The sequence below is a fragment of the Gossypium raimondii genome, chromosome 13 (assembly GCF_025698545.1).
Source record: "Gossypium raimondii isolate GPD5lz chromosome 13, ASM2569854v1, whole genome shotgun sequence".
NCBI classification, from domain to species: Eukaryota; Viridiplantae; Streptophyta; class Magnoliopsida; order Malvales; family Malvaceae; genus Gossypium; species Gossypium raimondii.
Genome location: NC_068577.1, coordinates 2,000,371 through 2,022,593, shown reverse-complemented (window position 1 = coordinate 2,022,593; position 22,223 = coordinate 2,000,371). Strand labels below are relative to the sequence as shown.

At 31.4% G+C, this 22,223-nt stretch overlaps 2 protein-coding genes across 2 annotated transcripts; one reads left to right on the top strand and one right to left on the bottom strand.

Moving 5' to 3' along the window:
- The first annotated feature begins 14,448 nt into the window (after nucleotides 1-14,448).
- Nucleotides 14,449-18,433, top strand: LOC105782924 (serine carboxypeptidase-like 27). The gene is made up of 9 exons (XM_012608020.2): nucleotides 14,449-15,008; nucleotides 15,093-15,188; nucleotides 15,280-15,372; nucleotides 15,454-15,539; nucleotides 15,630-15,890; nucleotides 16,869-16,996; nucleotides 17,078-17,173; nucleotides 17,706-17,811; nucleotides 18,096-18,433. Exons 1-9 carry the CDS (start codon nucleotides 14,645-14,647, stop codon nucleotides 18,276-18,278), a joined length of 1,413 nt encoding a protein of 470 aa, XP_012463474.1. The 5' UTR covers nucleotides 14,449-14,644; the 3' UTR covers nucleotides 18,279-18,433.
- LOC105782925 (rhomboid-like protein 19) lies at nucleotides 18,411-21,828 on the bottom strand. Its single transcript, XM_012608021.2, has 8 exons — nucleotides 21,704-21,828; nucleotides 21,464-21,588; nucleotides 20,239-20,299; nucleotides 19,984-20,150; nucleotides 19,570-19,675; nucleotides 19,264-19,466; nucleotides 19,037-19,174; nucleotides 18,411-18,721 (listed from the first exon to the last, which is right to left on the bottom strand). Exons 1-8 carry the CDS (start codon nucleotides 21,713-21,715, stop codon nucleotides 18,616-18,618), a joined length of 918 nt encoding a protein of 305 aa, XP_012463475.1. The 5' UTR covers nucleotides 21,716-21,828; the 3' UTR covers nucleotides 18,411-18,615.
- Nucleotides 21,829-22,223: the final 395 nt, after the last annotated feature.

The window sequence follows — 22,223 nt, the reverse complement described above, 5'->3', positions numbered from 1 at the left end:
ATGTTAAAATGCTAACTTCCTCGTCAGGATTGTGGTCATGAAACCACTGTTTCCAACACCAGTGAAAATCGGGTTGTCACAATAGCTCAATCATGGTACTTTAATGGAATGACTCCATGATTAAATGATCTTATAATTAATAAACGAATACTCAAAACTTAATTATGATTTATTTGAGCCCTAAATATATATGCCCAACCGGTCCCTCTGGTAGCTCGACATAACCCAAAATAATTTGCACGTTGAACTGATATTATGGAATGAATGAAAATGATAAGTGAGAGAAATAGGTCGCATGCATCACTATTTGCAATTAAATATATTTCCTCATAAATCCTAATACAGTAAAGTTGTCATGACTTTAATGGAACTAGAATTAAGTTGAGAAAATAATTTAATTAGGTAAATTAATTAATTAATATTTTGAGAAATAGAAAAATAGTTATTGGGTTGGTTAAATTATACGAGTTGGCTAGATAACATGTGGAATTGTACCCAATACCAGAAACAAGCCTAATAGGCCCATCTAGCATAGAAGGGGAGACAAACCCTAGTCCCAGTAAGGATTGTCGCCGCCCCCTTAATATTCCCAAGTAGGGAATTGTAATTTGTTATTAAACTATTATTATTTAATTACCTATTATTCAAGTAAAACTCTTGTAACTTTTTCCTATAAATAGGAATTACAGGTTAAGCGAAACTGACACTAGTTATTCATATTTTGAGCGCCTTACTCTGTTAGAAAATAATGACAATTTACTTAGAGAATGGATTATATTTTCTTGAGAGCCCATATTTTGGGTTTCTCATTGAGCGAATTAATTTTCCCATTAAAAAATAATTAAATTTTTTATTCTATGTGATCAGTTTGTAAAGTTAGAACCCACATCTAAGTAAGTCGGTGTCCAAGGATAGCGAAGACGATTGTTTAGTAGAAGGCTAGGAAATGACCTACACTGCCTCGCTCAAAGTATAAGTATTAATTTGATCCAGGGTTTACACTATAAATACCATAAGGCTCGATATTTTATTTTTATTTTTAAATTTCATTGTGCAACAAACACTATTTTTTAAGCTGATTTTTCTAATAGAAATAGCTTTGAACTCCATGAATCTACGAACCAAAATCTAAACAGCTTTCTTCTTCGATATTTGACACTATTTTTTAGACTGATTTGGATCTAAGATATGTTCTTCTACTCGATGGATACTGATTCACCGTACTGATTGTCAAATCATCACTTGTAGCTTGCTAGTAAGATTTAAAAAAATAATAATTGAGTTACTTAAATAAAAACTTTTGAATAGATTAGTCACTTAGATGAAACATTTCAAATAGTTCAGTGATCATTTTGTAACTTTTTGAAGTTCAGTGACCAAAATGTAAACTTGCTAATAGTTTAGTTGATAAAAAGCAGCGGATCAAGGATTGTATTCAAGTTGTTCAGCTTGAGAAAGAAAGATTTGGATTTGACCTAAAAAGAAAACACCAAATAAATTTAGGAAAACAACGAAAACAAGAATAACTAAAATAAGAAATTTAAGAACAAAGAGTGAATATTCAAAATAATAAACAAATAAACAAAAAAAAGTGGAAGATGGATCGAATAAATTGATAAATATGATGGATAGATGGATAAGTGTCCAATTGAACCATGTGAGATATAAATCTCATCAAACTCAATTAACGACTTTAATCAACCCTCCAAGAAATAATCCTTGGCAAATTAAAGGATGAAAAATGAATTCTCACGACTCCTTGAAGAAAATTGAGAATAAAATTACTTTTAAAAATCATAAGAAATAAATTTTACACAAAGAAGCTAACTCCGATAGTTGGAAAATTTTATTAATAAAACAATTGTCTCTTTAAAAAGCAATGAAGAGGCCTTTATATAGTCTAGCTAAGTACATCCAAACAAATTTTCAAGTATAATGAAACTCTAATTAATCTAAAAAGAAGTAGTTTTAAAATGAAACTTTCTTATTTGACTAAGAAACATTAAACTCTTAAACAACTTAAAATACTTAAAAATCCAAATTTAAAACAATAAAACATAATCAATACGATATTGAGATCATATATAATAAAAAATAAGCCTAAAAATCAAACCCAATATAATTTAAACCTGAACTAAAAGCTCGAAACTCGTAATTTCCGTAATAATTCTGTCTAGAAATTCTGCTCGTGCAGTCTTCACTAAAACGGTCATAACTTGAGCTCCCGAACTTGAAATCAAGTGATTTAAAGTGTGTTTCGAAACTAAGAGATAGATATTAAAATGCTATGAAGACATCTCAACCTCAAAATGCCTGGATCCAATCTAAAAGTTGCCGCAAGTTGAATGATTTTTCAAACTTGAAAATTAATAGCTTCGGTGAATGAAATTTAATAAATATCACCCCATTCGTGCATGTATCATTAGTAAGTTTGGATGTCATTTACCCAAATAACAAAAAGGGGAGGAGGCTTTAATTACAAGAAATGAAAGCATAATTAATCTAAGAGATAAAGTTGAAGGAGTGAGAAAATTGAAGTATGGAGAGCAAACTTAAAGTTCTATAGTGGTGATTGGGAGGTTGTAGTAGATGGTTTGTGTAAGTTAGACTGTGATTGGTTTGATGGTGATGAATGTGGTCGGTTCTGTGTGGTGTTGAAGGGACTGTTGAAATATTTAGTGGGTGAGGGATAGAGGTGCTCATATGTTGGGTCAAGCCTAAACATGATATTAACATATTTTATGTTTGTTCAAGCCTATCCTGACTCAAAATACGAGCTTAAAATTTTGCCTAAACTCACCTATATTTGCAAAAGACTAACCCAAGGCCCATATTATTTTTTAATTTTTTTAAAAATATTTATATTATATTATTTTAATATTTAATAATTTTATACATATTTTATTTATTGAAAATTTTTATATAGTCATTTTGTAACGGCCCGTTTTTAGTGAAATCGAAACAGTGATTTTGGGACCAAAAATCTGAAGTCAAAAATTTTATTTTAATATTATTTTATGGTCTATAGCATGATAATATGGTGGTATAAAAATTTCGTTAAAAAATTTTACCGTTTGTATGCTCAAATTGTGAAAAAGAACTAAATCGCGTAAAGTGCGAAAGTTGTGTTCTATAGCTAAAGGTGTTAAATAGCTATAGAAATTTAAATTGGAGGTCTTTATATGATAATTAGACCATTAAAGGTGATAGTGGATGAGCATGGCTTGATAATTGAGTAATTTTTAAAGTTAGGTAAGGGTAAAATGGTAATTAGGTAATAAAAGTTAAATTAAATAAAATAACACAAATTGACCATCCTTCTCTTTCATTTTCCACTAAAAATTTCAGCAAGAAACACCATTTTTGAAGCTTCAAATTTCAGCCATTGTCTCTCTTGCATGTAAGTGATTTTGGTGTTCGTTTTTAATGATTTTTATGTTTTCGGAATCGTTGTTGCTTAACCTAGCTAACCAGGGGACCAATTTGCAAAATGATTGAAAGTATAGGGTTTTTCCATGAGAGCATTTTGGTTTTTCTTGAAGTTTAATGGAAGAAAATGAACCCTTGTTGTTAAGTAAACAACTTTTGTTAAGTGTGTTTTGATGAAATTGTTAATTAGGGGTTAAATTGAGAAATACGAAAATTTTGTGATAAATGTGTGAATTTATGGAATATATGGGCTGATATGAGCATATATGATTTTTGGCTAGGCTTGGATGTAGTGAAATTTCATGAATTTCATTTTTTATGAGCCTAGGGACTAAATTGTAAAAAGGTCAAATGTTTAGGGGCAAAATGGTAATTTTTTCATAACATGAAATTTGATTGAATTGAATTGAATAAATATTAAATTAGTTAAATTTGATTATAGAGATCAAGAAAAGCCACGTTTGGAATTAGATCGAGGCAAAGATAAAGTAGTGGATTGATCGGTCGATTGTCTCCGTGTAAATTTGAGGTAAGTTCATATGTTTAATATGTATTAAATTATATGTGTTTAAATGCTTAATTGATATAATTGTGATGATACGACACCACGAAAATTCTCGACGAGGTATCGGCAATGCATGGATCCCAGTTCAACATTAGGAATAGATAGAATACAAATGACATGTCATTAAGGATTACTGTATTTTAGGTGCTGGTCTCGTACGTCCTACCGGTGGCTGATTTTTCGGTATGTGTTGCGGTAACTTTACAGCTTGTGTGAGCAGCACCGTGTAGCTACGTCTTGACTAACAACTTGTGTGAGTAGACCCAGTGATGGCTCGAGAGTGAGCATCTATATGAGATATGAAATATGAGACATGAGATAGAGGTGGTTTTAAATTGGCACTTAATGTGCGAGATACCCGAGTATCTGATAGTATTCCAAATGGTTCAACAGGCACAGATGATGATACGAGGTTATAAGAGTTGATACGAACCAGTACAGGTTTTCGTGTGAAATATGAAAAGTAATTCATAGTTGATGTATTCATACATGACTAACATGATTGTGATTATGTGTTAGGCTTTGGGCCAATTGAAATTTACCTATGTTTTAATTATGCTTATCTAAATTGTGGATGAATGGTAAGTTGTATTTATTAGCCATACGAACTTACTAAGCTTAATTACTTACTCTGTTTTAATTTTCGTGTTTTATAGTGATTCAAAAGCTCGCTTGGTTTGGAAGTGTTCGAAGATCGTGTCGCACTATCAAACTCTCATTTTAGTATTTTGGACTTTGTATATTTTGGTTAAATGACATGTATAGGTGTTTTGGCTAATGTGGCCTATATGTCTTGTTATGTTTTGGCCATTTGAGATGGCTTGTAAGGTGGTCACATATTTTGATATGTATATATGTTCAAATGGCCCTTTGATATGTAGTGTATGGTTGCTTTATGAATGTCTTGCTTGTGCAATTGTGTTTGGCATTAATTGGTTGAAACGGAGATGATTATGTATGCTAAGTTTTAGGCATAATGTCTCATATATCTAATTGATCATTTAGGTAACCTTTGAAATATGTTTGGTGTGTTTTAAAGTGGTCAAATGGATGTGTTTATGGATATCATGTTATGGTGTGAATGTACATGTTATAAACTTGATATTGGTTGGACTTGAGTGCCTATTTATACCATGGTTTTATGTATTTTGATGTGTATAGGTTGACACCAATTTGGGTGAAAATATGGCTTGGAAAATGACCTATTTTTGTCCACACAGGCAGAGACATGGGCGTGTGTCTCAGCCGTGTGTGACACACAGCTAGGTGGCACGACCATGTTCCCCCTGTAATTTCCTTAGAAAGCAAGTCAGTAGCTACACAGGGCCTAACACAAGGGTGAGTGGCTTGGCCGTATGGCACAAGTTAGTATACCCTCCAGTTTTCACACGGCCTAACACACGGCTTGGCACACGGGCGTGTGAGGCCATTTCGAAGGGTACACGGCTTGGCACACGGTCGTGTGGTCTGGTCGTGTAACCCAAGTTAGTGAGTTACACGGGGTCAGACATGAGTTGGGACACGACAATGTGATCTTTTTTCGATTGCCCACACGGCCTAGCCACATGGACGTGTGTCCCCTGCAATTTGAAAATTTTCAATATTTTTTTAAAAATTTCTTGAATACTCGATTTAGTCCCAAACCACTTTTAATGTCTATTTGGGGCCTCGAGGGCTCGTAATAAGGACTGTATGAATGTATTTGAATAGATTTTGATTTGAATGATAATTGATTATGAAATGTATGATTGTTTAAGTCATAAGTCCGGTATTGCTCTGTAACCCTATTCCGGCGTCGGATACGGGTTAGGGGTGGTACACATTTTAACATTATTTTAATTTGTACATTAGAGTAGTATTATATATTTAGCATATGTTTATTTTTTTAATGTGTTCTAAATTACATAATATAAAGTATTATAAACTTAAAAATGGATTGGGTCGGGACAAGCTTGAGCCTTGAATGTTCAAGCTCGAGGTCGACCCATATTATGGTGGTGTGGCAATGACTAGGGTTGAGGAAAGAAGAAAGAAAAGAAGAAGAAATTAGAAAAATAAATTAATAAAAAGAAGAATAAAATAGAAAAATAAATTAATAACTTGTTAGTTTAAATTTAGTAGAAAAAAACATATTTGGAATAATTGCTTAAGTAAAATAAGTTTTGGATCATTTATCAATGTTTTTAAAATCGAACAGATGGTTGAAACGATTAGATTATCGGTTTTTTGATTTGATCAATTCAATCGAATCGATTAAAAAATATTAAAAATTAAAAAAAAAAAAGAAAATCTAATTCAACTGGTCCTACCAGTTCCCAGGTCAAATGATTGAAAGCCCCTCTTCGGACCAATACCTCAAACGATTTGTGATCCTATCGATTAGTCCAAACCGATTAAAATAATGTTGTTATTTATTTTAAGGTTATTTTAATTATCTAAATTAAAAATAATTCCAAAAAAATAACACGTGACACATTATAAGAGGACCACATGTCCTGACATTTTAGAATTTAACAATATTAGTCAAAACTACATTACAGACGAAATCAAACTTTTAAGTACCAAAATAAATATATTCAAAATAGAGGTACATATTAGAATATTTGATCAAATTGAGGGGTCAAATATGGAATTATCTCTTATATAAATAAATATTGCAAAAGTTAAAAAATATCGGATTTCGTCTCTAGATGACCATCCTTTGTTCTTTACGTACTCAACTTGCACACGCCAATACGGTGCGTGTGAAAAATCGATGGCTGACATGGCATGTCTAAGTCGACACTTTCGGCAAAAATGTTGATTCCTAGACTTAATTAATTAAATATACATATTTACCCTTTGCAAATTAAATATATGATATATTTTCTCAATTTTTTTCAAATATATGATATTTTATGAAGTATTTTGAAAAGGGTATTTTTGTAAAAAACTCTCCCAATAGCAATAATCAGAAAACAATGTGTTTCCCAAATTTCCACTGTACCAATTAGTCAAAAGTTTTATAACTTCAACTTTTAGATAAGTAGCCTTAAATTATGCAGAGAGCTTATTTATTTATTTATTTAAAAGAGAATAAATTAATTTTATATATTAAATTAATTTATTATACTTAGAACAACACTAAAAAGTTCACATTCAATGATTAATGTAAATAAGATTAATTTCCTCTAAATAATTCACCAAAATATAAGATTTTTCCTTCATCTTAGTAGTGTCAAATACAAAGAATTTCTGAAAATTCGATGAGCAAAATGAAATTAATGGGTAGAATGACCACTTCGTAACAAAATGATAACGTAAATGACTAAAACGCAACCTGAAACAAATAAAAGTGACTATTTTTGTAGTTTACTCAAAAATATATTTTTCTAATCAATTTTCCACTTCATTTTTACAAAAACAAAATATAGAAAATGCAAAGTTCATTTTGCCCATTTAATTTAGAGTTAAATTTCATTAGATATCCCCAAATTATGATTTTTATTTTAAATTGATCTTCAAACTTTAAAACGCTTTAGTTATACCTCTAAATTATCGTGTTATATCAATCGATATTTTCATTATTAAAATTGTTTATTTAATAATTAAATAACATGTAAAATCTTATGTTACAGCTTTTAAAAAATAAAGAAAAGCAAAAAGTTGCCACATAACTTTTAAAATTAAAATCTACAAATAAAGTCAAACCGAAGAGAGAATAATAGTTTCTATAAAAGCTTTGAAGACCTCAAAAGAAGATTTTTACAAGATTCATTCTTCATTTTAAATTCAGTCATATATGATTTGATACTTCATTTAACGATTAAATTAATAATTTTAATAACGAAATAACCTTATTAGCATAACACCGATAATTTAAATATGTAATTAGAATATTTTAAAGTTTGAGAACTAATTTAAAATTAATATCATAGTCTAGGGATGTTTAGTGCGATTAACTCAGTATAGAGACTGTTATGATACTTTTATCTGGGCCTTGTTATCTGGGCCGAATTAATGTCAATGCCCAATAGTTAATAATAAGACCCAATAAGCTTGGATTGCCCTGGAAATTGGCAGTTCAATATATTAATAAATTTACCAAAAAACCTAATAATAAGATAAACACAATATATTAATAAAATTATATTATTAATTTGAATTAATAAAAAATAAAATTACTTTAGTTTTTTCCCTTACTTCTTTCTTTTAAAAACTTTTTTTCTATTCTAATTATTTGTTTTTATTTTTATAAATATATAAATAATCATTACTTAATTTCACTTATATATATTTGAACATTAATCTCATTATAGGTTTTTATCATATCTATTCTTTTTGAGACAATGACTAGAACTACTCATAGTCCCTTCCCAACCTTTAAATAGGAGGATAATGCGCTTCAGTGTACTCGAACCCACGTCCTCCTGTACTGACAATAATACTGATACCAATTAAGTTAAGACTCAATCGACATTTCACTCATAGTAGGTGTGGTGTCTGCTAATATACCAAAAAAAATTGGCAAAGACATTTTGGCTTTGGGAATATTTAAGAAAATAAAATTGGTTTTTTTAAAAAAAACTCATAAAATGTATATTTTGTATTTGATGATTAAAATAATAATAAAATTACCCATATTTTTATAATTAAAGTTAAATAAAATAATTCTATCAATTAAATAATAACTCAAATAAATTTTTAAAAATATAATTACAATCAATCATATAATAAATTAAAATATATCTAAACTCCCGCATAAAACTTAAAGTTGTCGCTACTTCTTTCTTGGTAAGCCAAACCTTGTTAGTCAAATCAAATTTTTTTGAACAATCTCATTATAGATTCTAATTATATTTGTCCTTTTTGACATAATTGAACTCACGTCTTTCTGTATTCGTAATAATACACATACTAATTAAACTAAGAATCAATCGAACAAATCAATTTTTTGTTAAATATTTACTTATGTTGATGCCTACTTGATTCCTTTATTTCTCTCTATTATTAGAGATAATAAAAGAAGATAAGGAGTTTATATATATATATATATGGTGATATGCCAAAACCAAATTTTTATTTTATTCTATCAAAACAAAAGGCTGACATGAAAGAAAGATATGATGCTCTTTGTATGGAAGATGTTTTGCCCATAACAAAGCCATCTATTATTAGAGATAATAAATGAAGATAAGGGTGTTTAGAATATATATATATATATATATATATATATAGGTCATGCCAAAACCAAATGTTTGTTTTATTTTATCAACACAAAAAGGCTGACATGAATGAAAGGAATGATGTTTTGGTCTATAGCAAAGCTATCATTTTCATTCTTTCACTTTCCAAAATTGCCTAAAATGGGGAAATTCTAGCATCACCTCTTAACTTTACCAATGATTTACCAAAATTTTTAAGCCTATAGAAAAAGTCTTAAAATTGCCAAACAATAACTTTACTTTATATCACAATTATCAAAATTTCTAACAATTTATCATAATTTCAATACATTTACTGATATCTCTAAGATTTTACGAATATTTCTAATGATTTATAAGAACTTTTAAACCTATGCCAAAATATCTAACGATTTACCAAAAATTCTAGAAATTTACCAATATTTCTAACCTATACAAAAATCCTTCAAAATGACCACAATTACTATACCTTTTCCTATATTTTTAAGTTTTCACCAAAATTTAAATCTAAGATATTACCCATATTTATATGAATTTATCAAAATATCTAATACCTTACAAATATTTTATAATAATGATTTACTAATATTTTTATTGGTTTATCAAAAATTCTAATATTTTACCAAATACCTGTTATGAGATATCCAATTGTCAACCTGAAATTCGAATACAACCCAGACTACCGACCTGCGACCCGAGTTTAAACCCCACCAGGTGGAGTCGTTAAGGGGCCCGCGGGGAGAGTTCGCGAGGTGAACTCGTGAGCTTAGTTCGCACATCCCTAGGTGTTCACAAGCACAGGGTACGAAGCCAAACGAATGAATCGGCGAGCACCTGGACTGACGAACACATGTTAAGTCTAGGGTATACATGTCATACATACATGGAGCCTACTTATAACGTCAATTCCATAAACATTAACCATATCATATCAATTCCATGAACATTAACCATATCATACAAATAACCCGATTCTCCCCATTAGGAGTACACACACCAAAAACATTCAAGAATACCCAAAGAGAACCCTTCAAAACCTTTTTGGTAATCGGCTACCTACAAGCTTCTCCTAAGCTTTTTTCCTACAAAATCCCATAGTAGAATTTCGGCTAACATGGTAGGGTCCTTTTCTCTTGTTTTTATGTTTGTCGCTTCATCATTACAAATTTTCCCATGCACATGCTAAGCTCCAATCAAAAAATAAATCGGTAATTATATCATGATGGTAAAAAATAGTGAAAATGTATTTCTTTTAACTTACTTATTCAAATGAATGAGAATATTTTTTTATTGATACAAGGTTTGGAGATAGCAGTTGGGTGTGGTTCACATTGATTTGTCGAGACGCATTAGAAGATATTGAAATGATGATAGGGCATGGTTCACACTATGTGCTGAGAGCTACTAGAGGACGTTGACTGGTTCGAAGGTTTGTAGAGTTATGGTGGAACTCAAGTGGAGCTGTAGTTTGGACGAACTTACCTCCTATCGGAGATCAGGTAACTTATGTAGAGGAAGGGCTTAGTGCAGGCCCTTTTCGTACTAGTGATCTATCTTGCATTCGTAGGGTCATGGGGAGACTAGGGATGGCAGCAATAGGACATTTGCAAATTATCCGAATTTGAATTCAAATTTAATATCATTATTTGTTGAATATATGACTCTGCATTCATTATTTAGATAAAAAATTCAGATTTGAATATTTGGCAATCTCTAATGTGTTGATATCAATTGTGCCTCATTATTTCCATGAATCATTTTTCTAGATAGAAGAAAATTATGTAAATATTTACTCAAAATCTTGTTTATCAGATTCCATTGTGGAAGACTAGGGATGGCAGCGATAGGATATTTGCAAATTATCCGAATTTGAATTCAAATTTAATATCTTTATTTGTTGAATATATGACTCCGCATTCGTTATTCAGATAAAAAATTCAAATTTGGACAATCTCTAATGTGTTGATATCAATGGTGCCTCATTATTTCCATGAATCATTTTTCCAGATAGAAGAAAATTATGTAAACACTTACTCAAAATCTTGCTTATCAGATTCCATTGTGGAAGACATTGTTTTTCTGAAGAATTTGCCATTATATATATGATCCATGCATAATTTCATGAAAAATGGATATAAATTTTTTATTGCTACTTAGTATTAGTGCATACCTCAAATGAATTGGCTTATTCGGAAAAAAACTTTTTTCTTTGGAAGATCTATCTCGTGTCTAGTACTGCATGGTTCCACTTTGCAAGAGCACTGAATCATTTTCTTGAAGCTATCTTTTTCGTCATAAATGATCTGCTTTCCCTGAAATGATCTAGTTCAATAGGGAAATCTCAATTCATTGGGCCTTTCGATACAATCAAATAGAAAGCCCCAAGGGCGTCATTGTTGGAAAAAATTCAGTTTGAAAATGGTTTTCTTGTACAATAAAAAATTAAAATTTAAAAAATCGAGCTGGTTTGTTATATTTATAGCAATAAACCCTTTATCGAAATCGCGCATGCATTTTTGGCTAGACAGGTCCTTGTCGTCCCCGACTTTCAACTAAACGACCTTCTCCGCTATTCTCGTACCACAAGCTGCTTTGAGTGTGGGCTTGAACGAATTCGAATGAAATATAGAACCATAAATTATTTATTTTACTTTCAGTGGAAAATCAAATATCTTTTTAATAGAACCTAGTAAAATTGTTATTTCAAAAAATAGAATTTATACTTAAAAAATAAATTCTCACTATTTGGTGTCATCTATATAGAGAGAAGAAGTGAAACCCTTATTGAATTGTAGAAGTCTATTTCAATAGAAAAACTAAATCCTAGTTTAACTAGGATTAGAGGGCGACAACCCTAATTAAATAAATTAGGGTTTGTCATCTCATGTATATTAATATATTTATATTAATATATTTCGATTTATAAATCTATATTTCTATATTATTTATTTTATTATTCTATCTATTATTATATTATCTATTATTATTATATTATTATAATATTATTATATATTATTATTTTATTTAGTTATTATTTATATTAGTATATTTAGAATTTTTATTATTTAATTTAAGTTATTATTATTTAATTTAAGTTAAAGTTAAATAGAAAAATAATAATTTAATTTAAGTATAATTAAGATAAATTATTAATTTAATAATTTAGATTTTCATTTTTATTATTATTTCGATTTTATTATTTTCTTTTCATTCATCATTAAATTCTATTTATTTCATTCAATTTACATTATAGATTGCGAAGTTTGACTGACTCCCCTCTATTTTTTTTAATTTTAATTTGGCAACTTATACTTCTATATTATTGAATGTGTCTCAAAATCTGAAAAATTCGTGGGAGGGGTCATTTTTGGATCCATAATGGATAATCATAAGAGGCTTTTGGGCCTCTCCCGTATCAGATCCAATTATAAATATTTCTTAGACTTTTAACTAAATATTTTATAATTCAATCCAACCCAATACTTTTTTTTCTAGTTCCTAAAATAAACATTTTAAATTAATTTAAATAAATAACTTAATTTCTCAATTAAATAATTTTTCAACCTAATTCTAATTTGTTAAAATAATGACATCTTTATCATAAAAAAAATCTATGAGAAAATATATTTAATATTTCTACATTTAATAGAGTTAGATTCATTATGACCAATTAATTTATTTTCATTTTTTTACTTTAATTAATTAATTAATTAATTAATAATTCGAAAAACTATAAATTAAATTTCAGGTCATTTCCATTTAGAGAAAACCACATTCATTTCCAAATGTTTCTCATTTCTCTAACTTTATCATTTCTATCCATTTTTGTTTATTTGATTCATCATACAATTCATTTCTGGTTTCAATGAGCTAGCAGAGAGACCGATTGGACTATAGTATCATGACTTAGCTCTCCCTAATGACATGTCATTATGAAAATAACTTGACCAGTGTTCATTCAATGACCTTATCATAAGTGTGTTATCCTCATAATATATCATTAATCTCTTTGGGATAAATCCGCTCTCCCAATATGATACTATTTTATCTAATGACAACCATTACATATTCCTTTATAAAAAGTCAATTATTATCAAATAGTAATTAAGTCATTTATCACAGATATAAACAACTTATGACTATATTTACTTTTCATCATGTAATACCAATGAGAGGATATCATTTACCCATATCTCAGGTTATGAATTTCATTGTTGTGAATGATGCTACATACTGTAGAAGTCATATACCCAACGCACAAACTTTTAATTCTTTATCTATTTAAACTCAAGCTACATACTGTTATGAATGATGTTACATATTGTAATAGTTAATTATAATCATAGTTATTCGAATGTATTGATTAAAGTTATAATTTTGTTTGTGCATTATATTGATTGATTTTGATTCTCGTATTAATTGTAATTTTAAATTTAAAAATAAAAATTAGATTGATTTTGATTGTTGTTTTACTCATATATTAATTGTAATTTCAACTTTAAAAATAAAATAAAAATTGGAAAGTCTAAAAAGAGAAAAATATGGATTCCTAGCTTCAAAGAGTTAATTTTCATGGGCCAATAGAACAACCAATAGCAAGTATTTATCAAAAAATAGAAAAGAAAAAAAAAAGTTGAACCAAAAAGGGCTAAACAACTACAAATGTTGCATCATTTGCATGCTTTAGAATATTCTAAAGCTGCTCTTAATCTCAATGCTAATGCTTTTCACTCTCAAGAGCCAAAAATGCAGTTCCTTCATATTCAATTTAGAACTTTATAGTCCATATAATTTGTTTCCAAATTTGATAAGGGCATATTTTTCCCACAAAGCTCAAATTAAATATTGGAACTTTGCGATAAAAGGAAAATGAAAATTTGAAACTTGGAACAATCCCATGTGTAACCCTTTAACTATTGGGATGAAATCTAATGACAAAGTTAGAAAACCAAAGAAAAGAAAATTCAGAGCTTTCCTTTGAATCTAATCAACAGACAAATAAGAACGTAAAAGCCAAAAGGAAAAAACATAAGCCTCATTGTTTAATTAGGTTTATGTCTGTTTTTACACCTCATGACAACCAATCACTATCATTGGAAGATTGTGAAAAATTAAAATTTTAAATGCCATTGGGAAATTCTGGAGATATTTTGGGATTTGGGTGTTTTGAGTTGTTTTTTTTAATTTGGTCCTGATAGTTACTTAATCTAACTTTAAATGTGATGATTATTTTCTTTGTTTTTTGTGTATGTGTGTGTATTGGTCTGTTTTGTACTTTCATTGTCTTTTTTGACTAGTCTATTTAGCTTTCTCTTGTTTTTTTCTTTTTTTTGGGTGAATATTAGCTCTCTTGTTAAACCCCATTTTCTAGAATATCCAAAGGTTCCATCTTTGAAAACCCAGAAATATTTATGAACTTGTGAATTTGGGTATTGCTTGTTTTTGTGAGTTCTTCATTGGTTGATTCATGGGTCAGTCAAGGTTCATTGATTTTCTCTTTGTGCTTTTGACTTGCTTTACTTGTTTTTCTTCTTCTTTTGGAGATCAAAATTTGGATAAAATCACAGAGTTACCTGGACAGCCAAAGAATGTTGACTTCAATCAATATTCAGGGTATGTGACTGTAAATGAAGAAGCTGGGAGGGCATTATTTTACTGGTTTATTGAGTCACCATTGAACCGTAGACCTGAGACAAGGCCACTTATTTTATGGCTTAATGGAGGACCTGGTTGCTCTTCAGTTGCTTATGGAGCAGCTGAAGAGATTGGTCCTTTTCGTATTAGACCAGATGGCAAGACACTTTACTCCAATCCTTATGCTTGGAACAAGTGTAAGTCTTCAATAACCTTTGTCTTGTATTATGTTCTGTCTGAATTTCATTTAAGACTTGCTTTGTTTCAATTGTTTTTTTCAGTGGCAAATACACTATTCCTTGAATCTCCAGCTGGTGTTGGTTTCTCATACACAAACACAACATCAGATTTATACACTTCTGGTGATAAGAGAACTGGTAAAACTTATTTACTTCTATATGGATAATTTGGTATTTGTAATGCAATTAGTTCATGTTTTTTTGGGATCTTGGTGTTGTAAATTCGCAGCTGAAGATGCATATGTTTTTCTGGTTAATTGGCTTGAAAGGTTTCCACAGTACAAGTATAGAGATTTCTATATTGCTGGAGAAAGTTATGCAGGTGTTACTTTGATCCCGGTTTTCGGCTTTAAGATTTTACTTGGTTCATATAAGATTTTATGTTTTTGGGATTCACTTTCAGGTCATTATGTTCCTCAATTGGCTCAAATTGTTTATGAAAGAAACAAAGGGGTTCAGAATCCTGTTATCAATTTCAAAGGATTTATGGTAAGAATGGGTTGTTGGAATTTCAATCCTTAATGGTAATCAGCTCTTTTGTTTTATGGGAAAATGAGTTACTGTCATCGGATTGTATAGGTCGGAAATGCTGTTACCGATGACTACCATGACTTTGTTGGCACATTCGAGTACTGGTGGACTCATGGTTTGATATCTGATTCCACCTATCGAAACCTGCAAGTTGCCTGTGACTTGGGATCAGCTACACATCCCTCCTCAGAATGCACAACTGCTCTTGAAGTTGCCGAAGCGGAGCAAGGAAACATCGATCCATATAGCATCTTCACACAACCTTGTGCAGATACCACATCGTTAAGACGCAACTTAAGGGGTCATTACGTAAGTTTCCATCAATCTCTTTCTCCTCCCTTATGAACACAATTATAGAACTTTTCCACTTATCTGTAAACTGACATGGTTTTACATATAATCCATATGTTTATGTCACTAATATAGCTTTAAATCATGGAATTGATACATATGTATATACACATATGTATGTATGTATGTATGTATGGAATGTTGAGAAGATAATTTGATTTGATTTGAGTTTGGATGACGGTTATCTTTCCTGTCCGTAAATTCATGCTTATCCCAGACTTGATCGTATTAACATGCAGTAAAGCTGAATCATTTGTCTGGAAAATAGGCTATGTACGCTACATGTGATGTTCTAAGATATTTTTTGATTCATTATGGGAAGCAAACACATTAAGTAGAATTTGTATCTTTCTGAAACTCCGAGAACTTTTGTACTATGACTGGTTTTCAGGTGGGACTCGGCATTAAATCTGTGGGATCATCTCAGTTATATGCCATTGTTGAATTTTATGAAAGCCTGTCAGAAGCCATTTATTTAGTTTAACTGTTGTGGACCATAAAGTACTCTCCCGTTAAAGTTGCTGCACTAAATAAAGAGATAAAAGATAAAAAAAAAAGAGGCAAATATCTTCGCATCCAATATGTTATGACGATCGAGTTTAGTCATAAGATGATGGCAATAGTGATGAGACAATTTCATATGTCTCTATTTGGTTGTTGCATAGTTTTTAGTTGTCCTTGCTGTTTTCTCTACTAATTTGATGCGTTTTTGCTTATGGGGTTCGGACATTAGACAGCTAGACTTACCGATATAGTTCATGAACCTAATTTGCTATGCATGTAGTCTCTAAATCATCGAGTTCCGAACAAGAATGTTTTAACCCCTTTAATTTTGATTAAGCTTGTTTGTTTTGTTTTCCTCTATGCTCTGGTTACTGATCCTGGAATTATCCATTCCGACCCTGCAATTGACCTTGTTTGTTACTTAAACTGCAGCCATGGATGTCAAGAGCTTTTGATCCATGCACTGAGAGGTACTCGAAAGAGTATTTTAATCGCCCTGAAGTTCAGAAGGCACTTCATGCAAATGTAACTGGTATTCCTTATCAATGGGAAACTTGCAGGTGGGTGATTAAATATTGATTTTGGATGATTTCGTTTTAGACATCCAGTAAGCGTTGTTTACAAAGATGTTCGATTTACAGTGATGTTGTTGGATATAACTGGACGGACTCTCCTCTCTCTATGCTTCCTATATACCAAGAACTAATTGCTGCTGGTATTCGGATATGGGTATACAGGTAAGTTAGCTCTCTTTCTTTCTTCTTGTCTCCACAAATCAGATTTTATGTTACCCGGAGGGTTATATGTTTTTTGTTGCTGAAGTAGTCACTAAGACTGTTGCCATTGGGAATTTATTGGCAAATGTTGAAGAATCTAAGTTCTAACATAACCAAAATCGACCAACTCCCGGCATGAGCTTTATGAATGTTAGTCAATTAGTCCATGTTATGGTTAGACACTTTAGGATGTATGCCCCATTATGTTGCTCACCTATGTTTGTTTGACTAAATTTGTCGGGATTGCCTTAAACCGGATGTCCTGTATTGTGAGAGTTCTGAGGATTTGGGAGGTTAGGCCCCTAAGACGATCATATTCTATCCTGGAAATTGTTCAACCTTTCATATCCAAATTATGGTACCTTCGCCAAGGGTCCCTGGTCTCAAACTATCAGTAAAATTGGTCCTTTGTTTCGTTTATTGTACTTTTCCTTTTTTCAGTTTCGATAGCTGGTCCGGGTTTTTCTTTGTGTGATTGAACACTTTTGTGCAGTGGAGACACTGACGCAGTGGTTCCGGTGACTGCAACTCGATACTCCATTGATGCCCTGAAACTACCTACCATTAACAAGTGGCATCCTTGGTATGACAATGGCAAGGTGAGTCCTTATAAACCCACACATTCTTTCAAACTTTAATCCTATTGCAGCCTCATTGCATGTTTTTCTCAAAAAATAGGGTTAACAAACTGTTCTTCCGACTCTATTTTTCTTGAAGTACTTGTGTCTGACATTACTAAACATGATCATTGAGATATGATGTTATAGGACTCCAAATATGTGAGCAAAACCTAAAAGAATTGAACATACCTGTATTAATCACATATCAGTATCTAACACTTGGTCTGAGTAACACGCCGGTTTAATTATTTTTTTGAATTAAGGTTGGTGGGTGGAGCCAAGAATACAAAGGGCTGACATTTGTGACAGTAACCGGAGCAGGTCATGAGGTTCCACTGCATCGTCCTCGTCAAGCTTTCATTCTTTTCAGATCATTCTTGGAGAACAAGTCAATGCCAAGTTACTTGTATTCATTATCCGCCGTGAATAAGTGGAAAGAGTTTTAGACTAGTTCATAAATCGGGTTGCGGAAATAAAAAATAATATAAGTTGTAAAATGATAAACTACTAGCCCGATTAAACTCTGTGCAATCATTGCTACTTGCCCGTATCTATTTTCATTGCAAGGGTCACAAAGATAATCTAAAATTTCTTATTTCAACTCAGTATGTTTCGTTGTGTAAAACTAAATTAGTTTTACACAAATGTAAGAAGATTTCTCATGTACGTATGCGTGTGTGTCACAAAAAGGGAAAAAAATAAAAAAAATGAAAGTAATTTTTGTAGTATTGAGATTCATGTAACCTCTATAATTGTTGACGATGGGGTAGAGTTTCTGTGCAATCAAACATTGTTGGTGCCGTTTATCTGCAGCTCTTCTGATTTCTTTCCAGCAGCAATCAAACTCTCAGCTGCCAATCTCTCCTCCAATGCTCTGGCCCCTTTTTCTCTGCAATCCGTCATAATGAAAGAAGCCCGTTACAGTCTTCAACTACAGACATCTTATGCAACAACTGCTGCATATTTCTACAGAAGTTCCGGCTTTCGCATTCATAACTTTCCTTTCTTAAACATCTTCCTACTTGTTCATCTTATTTCTTCCAACAAGGTTTGACCAATTTTCAATATATTAAAAGATAAAATGTTCATGAAAAAGCTTATGGTGTTCGTATCGGATGTTAGATTCATTAGATATTTATTACAATAGGGATGATGAGACATTGAACTTTCCAATGAGTATAGCAGGATTAACATAAATATGTACCTTCTTCTTGATGCTTCAATGGGGTCAGAACCAGGTAATGGTGCACTTCCCAAGCTATAAGCCAGAGTATCTATGAAAGCTTCAGACTTTCCACAAAGATTCCGGTGAAATTTTGATGCAATGAGATCAATCATTGGTCTGGACCAAATTGCATGCAAACACTTGTGAAAGAGCTTAAAGTGAATTATCTTATCATATCATAAACTAAAACGAAAGGCAAATAATACCTGAGAAATTCAGGGAAGAACGTCGAGAATGCAAAATCTTCATTCGGATCACCCCTATGCTTCGATTCTGGTTTTCTCTGGAGGTACCTGAGGTAAATCCAGCCCATATATGTTCCAAATATCAAAGTTGAAAGATATGTTGCTGACTCTGGAGTGAAGAAACTTATGGCAATGGAAAACAACAGCATAAGAGATGGAAGCCACTGCAAAGGATAGCATCATAAAGAGCATAAAAGGCGAATTCCCAGCTAGAAAATCTTTTTATGTCAAACTGAATTTAATGGTGCTAGTAATATAAATTTTTACCTTTGCTTTTATTTTCAGCCGAGGCAACTCTTGGTCGGGTACCATTTGCTTGATGCCAACCAAGAAGCCTGCTAGCACCCCATGGAAGCCAGAAAGTGGCATGTAACTAGCACAAAGACCAAACAAGAATAAGAGGCATAAAAAATGTAAACATGATGGGAAAAAAGATTAGGCTAAATTTTGCAGAATGTGTTTCATCAACTTCAAAATACACCCACCATTTTCATACAGATCAGTCAGAGAAGAAGAGGAGAGAAGTGTGCTTCGGTTTTTATAAATTTATTCTCTTCGCTTCTCAAACATTCAATTGAGAAGAAAGATGGAAAAAGAACAAGCAAAAGAGGAAATGGCATAAGGAGAGAAGTAACCAAATATAAATGCTTCTCAAACGCATAGGGAGATCATAGCACTCACAGGTAATTTTCCTGCCTTGTTACTCCGTACAAGGCCATAGCAGTAATGAAAACACAGACAGAAGTTAGAAAGTTAATTACAAAGATGAACTTCAAGAACTCCTTAGAACCCCATATCGGCTCAAGCAACTTCCCCATGAAAAGAAGACCAAGAGTGCTGACCACCAGCTGCAGAAATCGGTAAGCTTCAATACAACTATATGGTTGAAAGAAAAAGCAAAAGGAAAATGAGGCAAAATAGAATACATGTTCATACCCCTTGAATTGATTGTTCAATGTAACCGGCAGTTATGAGGTTCCAACCAAAAGGAATCGTCCTGAAAAAATATGTTTTAGGAAATAAACTAGGAATCAAATGAATCACTCTCTTGCATCTTTATGTTACTTGGACTCGGGTGTGAGTGTTGCATGTGGATATGTATCTGACATGGGTGTGGTTAGATTTTTCTAAGTTTTTTCATGTATTTGGAGGACCCTCGGAATTCATATCCTCATATCTATCTGTTGGACAAGAGTGTCAGAAACGGGTACTTTAAGGAGAATGAAGAGCCCAAGCAGCATAGCTTGCATCTCAAGGAATCCAACACCAACCACAGATAAATATGTAAAGCTATAGGTACATGGTATACAACCAGATCATGATCCAAAATGAAAAATCCATTCTTTTGACGGGGCAGGATCTCATATTAATTTTCCCAAGTCCTCCAAACCATTGTTACAGCTTTAATCACTGAATCAATACCAGGAAGGCAATGGTTTCTAAACCAAGATCCACCTTCAAGTTTCAAAATCTATATCTAAAACCTAAACAAAACCCTGAAAACCACTCCCTTCAGCCAAGTGTAAAACATAATAATTCAACTGATCAAACAGTAAGTAGCCATGTGAAGGAAGATGATCAAAACAATGATCTCTATAAGTTTGTTCAAGCATTAGAATCAAAATCTCGGCATATAAATGTTGAAATCATAAGCCATTCTATTAACCCTTGGATAAAAGCAATGAATATTCTAATTAACTAAAAATGACTACAAAAAACTGCATATAGTTGTAAATAGTTCAATCAAGTTCCTAAGTCCAGATCTAAGCATTCAAATTAAAATATGTAAAAAAGAATAAACATTCCACTTAACCAGAAGGAAAAAAAAAACCCTCTAATGGTAAATAGCCAATCAAATTCCAAAATCCAGATCTAAACATCCAAATAACAAAATAGAAACATCAACTATTTGATTAAAACTAGAACCAGTTCATCTATAAATATACATTGGACAGGATTACCAAAAACGAAATACAAAAGTTCCAGTGTAATGATCCTATGACTTTGTTCAATTAAAAATGAAGTTTGACTAAAATCCTATATGGGTAATTCACCAAAATCAACAACCAAAACAAAAAACCAAGTAAAGAAAAATCCAAACTTTCTCACATGAAAACGATGAAACTTCAATTAAAAGCGGGGGAAAAATGGGAGAAAGAACCTGGCGGGAATAAGAGCAAAGTAAGTAAGGGAAGAAGGAATAAGCTGAACCACGATGTGAATACCGAGGAGTATCAGTACTAGTCCTTTACATAGCTTCGTAAATTCATTGAATATTTCACTTCCCTATAAACTCAAATTCAACAAAATTTTAGAAAAAAAAAAAAAGAATTTTGAACTTTGGGGTGTATTTAATTTTCGTTTTCTTTTTAGAATGCCAACTTGGTGAAGATTATATTACCGGAGATCCCATGGTGAAGAGAGTGAATTGTAGCAGTGAATGGGATGCTTAGTGGGGGAGGAATAGCAGAGATGTACTATGAACTATATATATACTTATATATATGTGAGGATTAATGTAGAGAATACGACTACATTAATCATTAGATGTAAAAACGTTGTTGTCATAATTTTGGCAATGCGGGCAAAATTAATATCAATAAATGTTCTTGTTATCATATTTATTATATCATCTTTCTAAGAAAAGAAAATATTAATGTTGGGTTTGAAAAGCTATCAAATAATTAGATTTAGGTGTAATTACGTGTAATTATATAAAATGGTATATTTGATCATCATTATAATTGATAGATGTTACGAATTGAGTGTAATTGAAAATTTTCTGTCTTTTTAATATTTAATTTTAAAAAATATTTTTATATAAATTATAAAAATTATATTATAAGCATAAACATATATATATATATATATATGAGTGTTTAGGATGATTATGGCAACAATTTTTATATTATAAATATTAA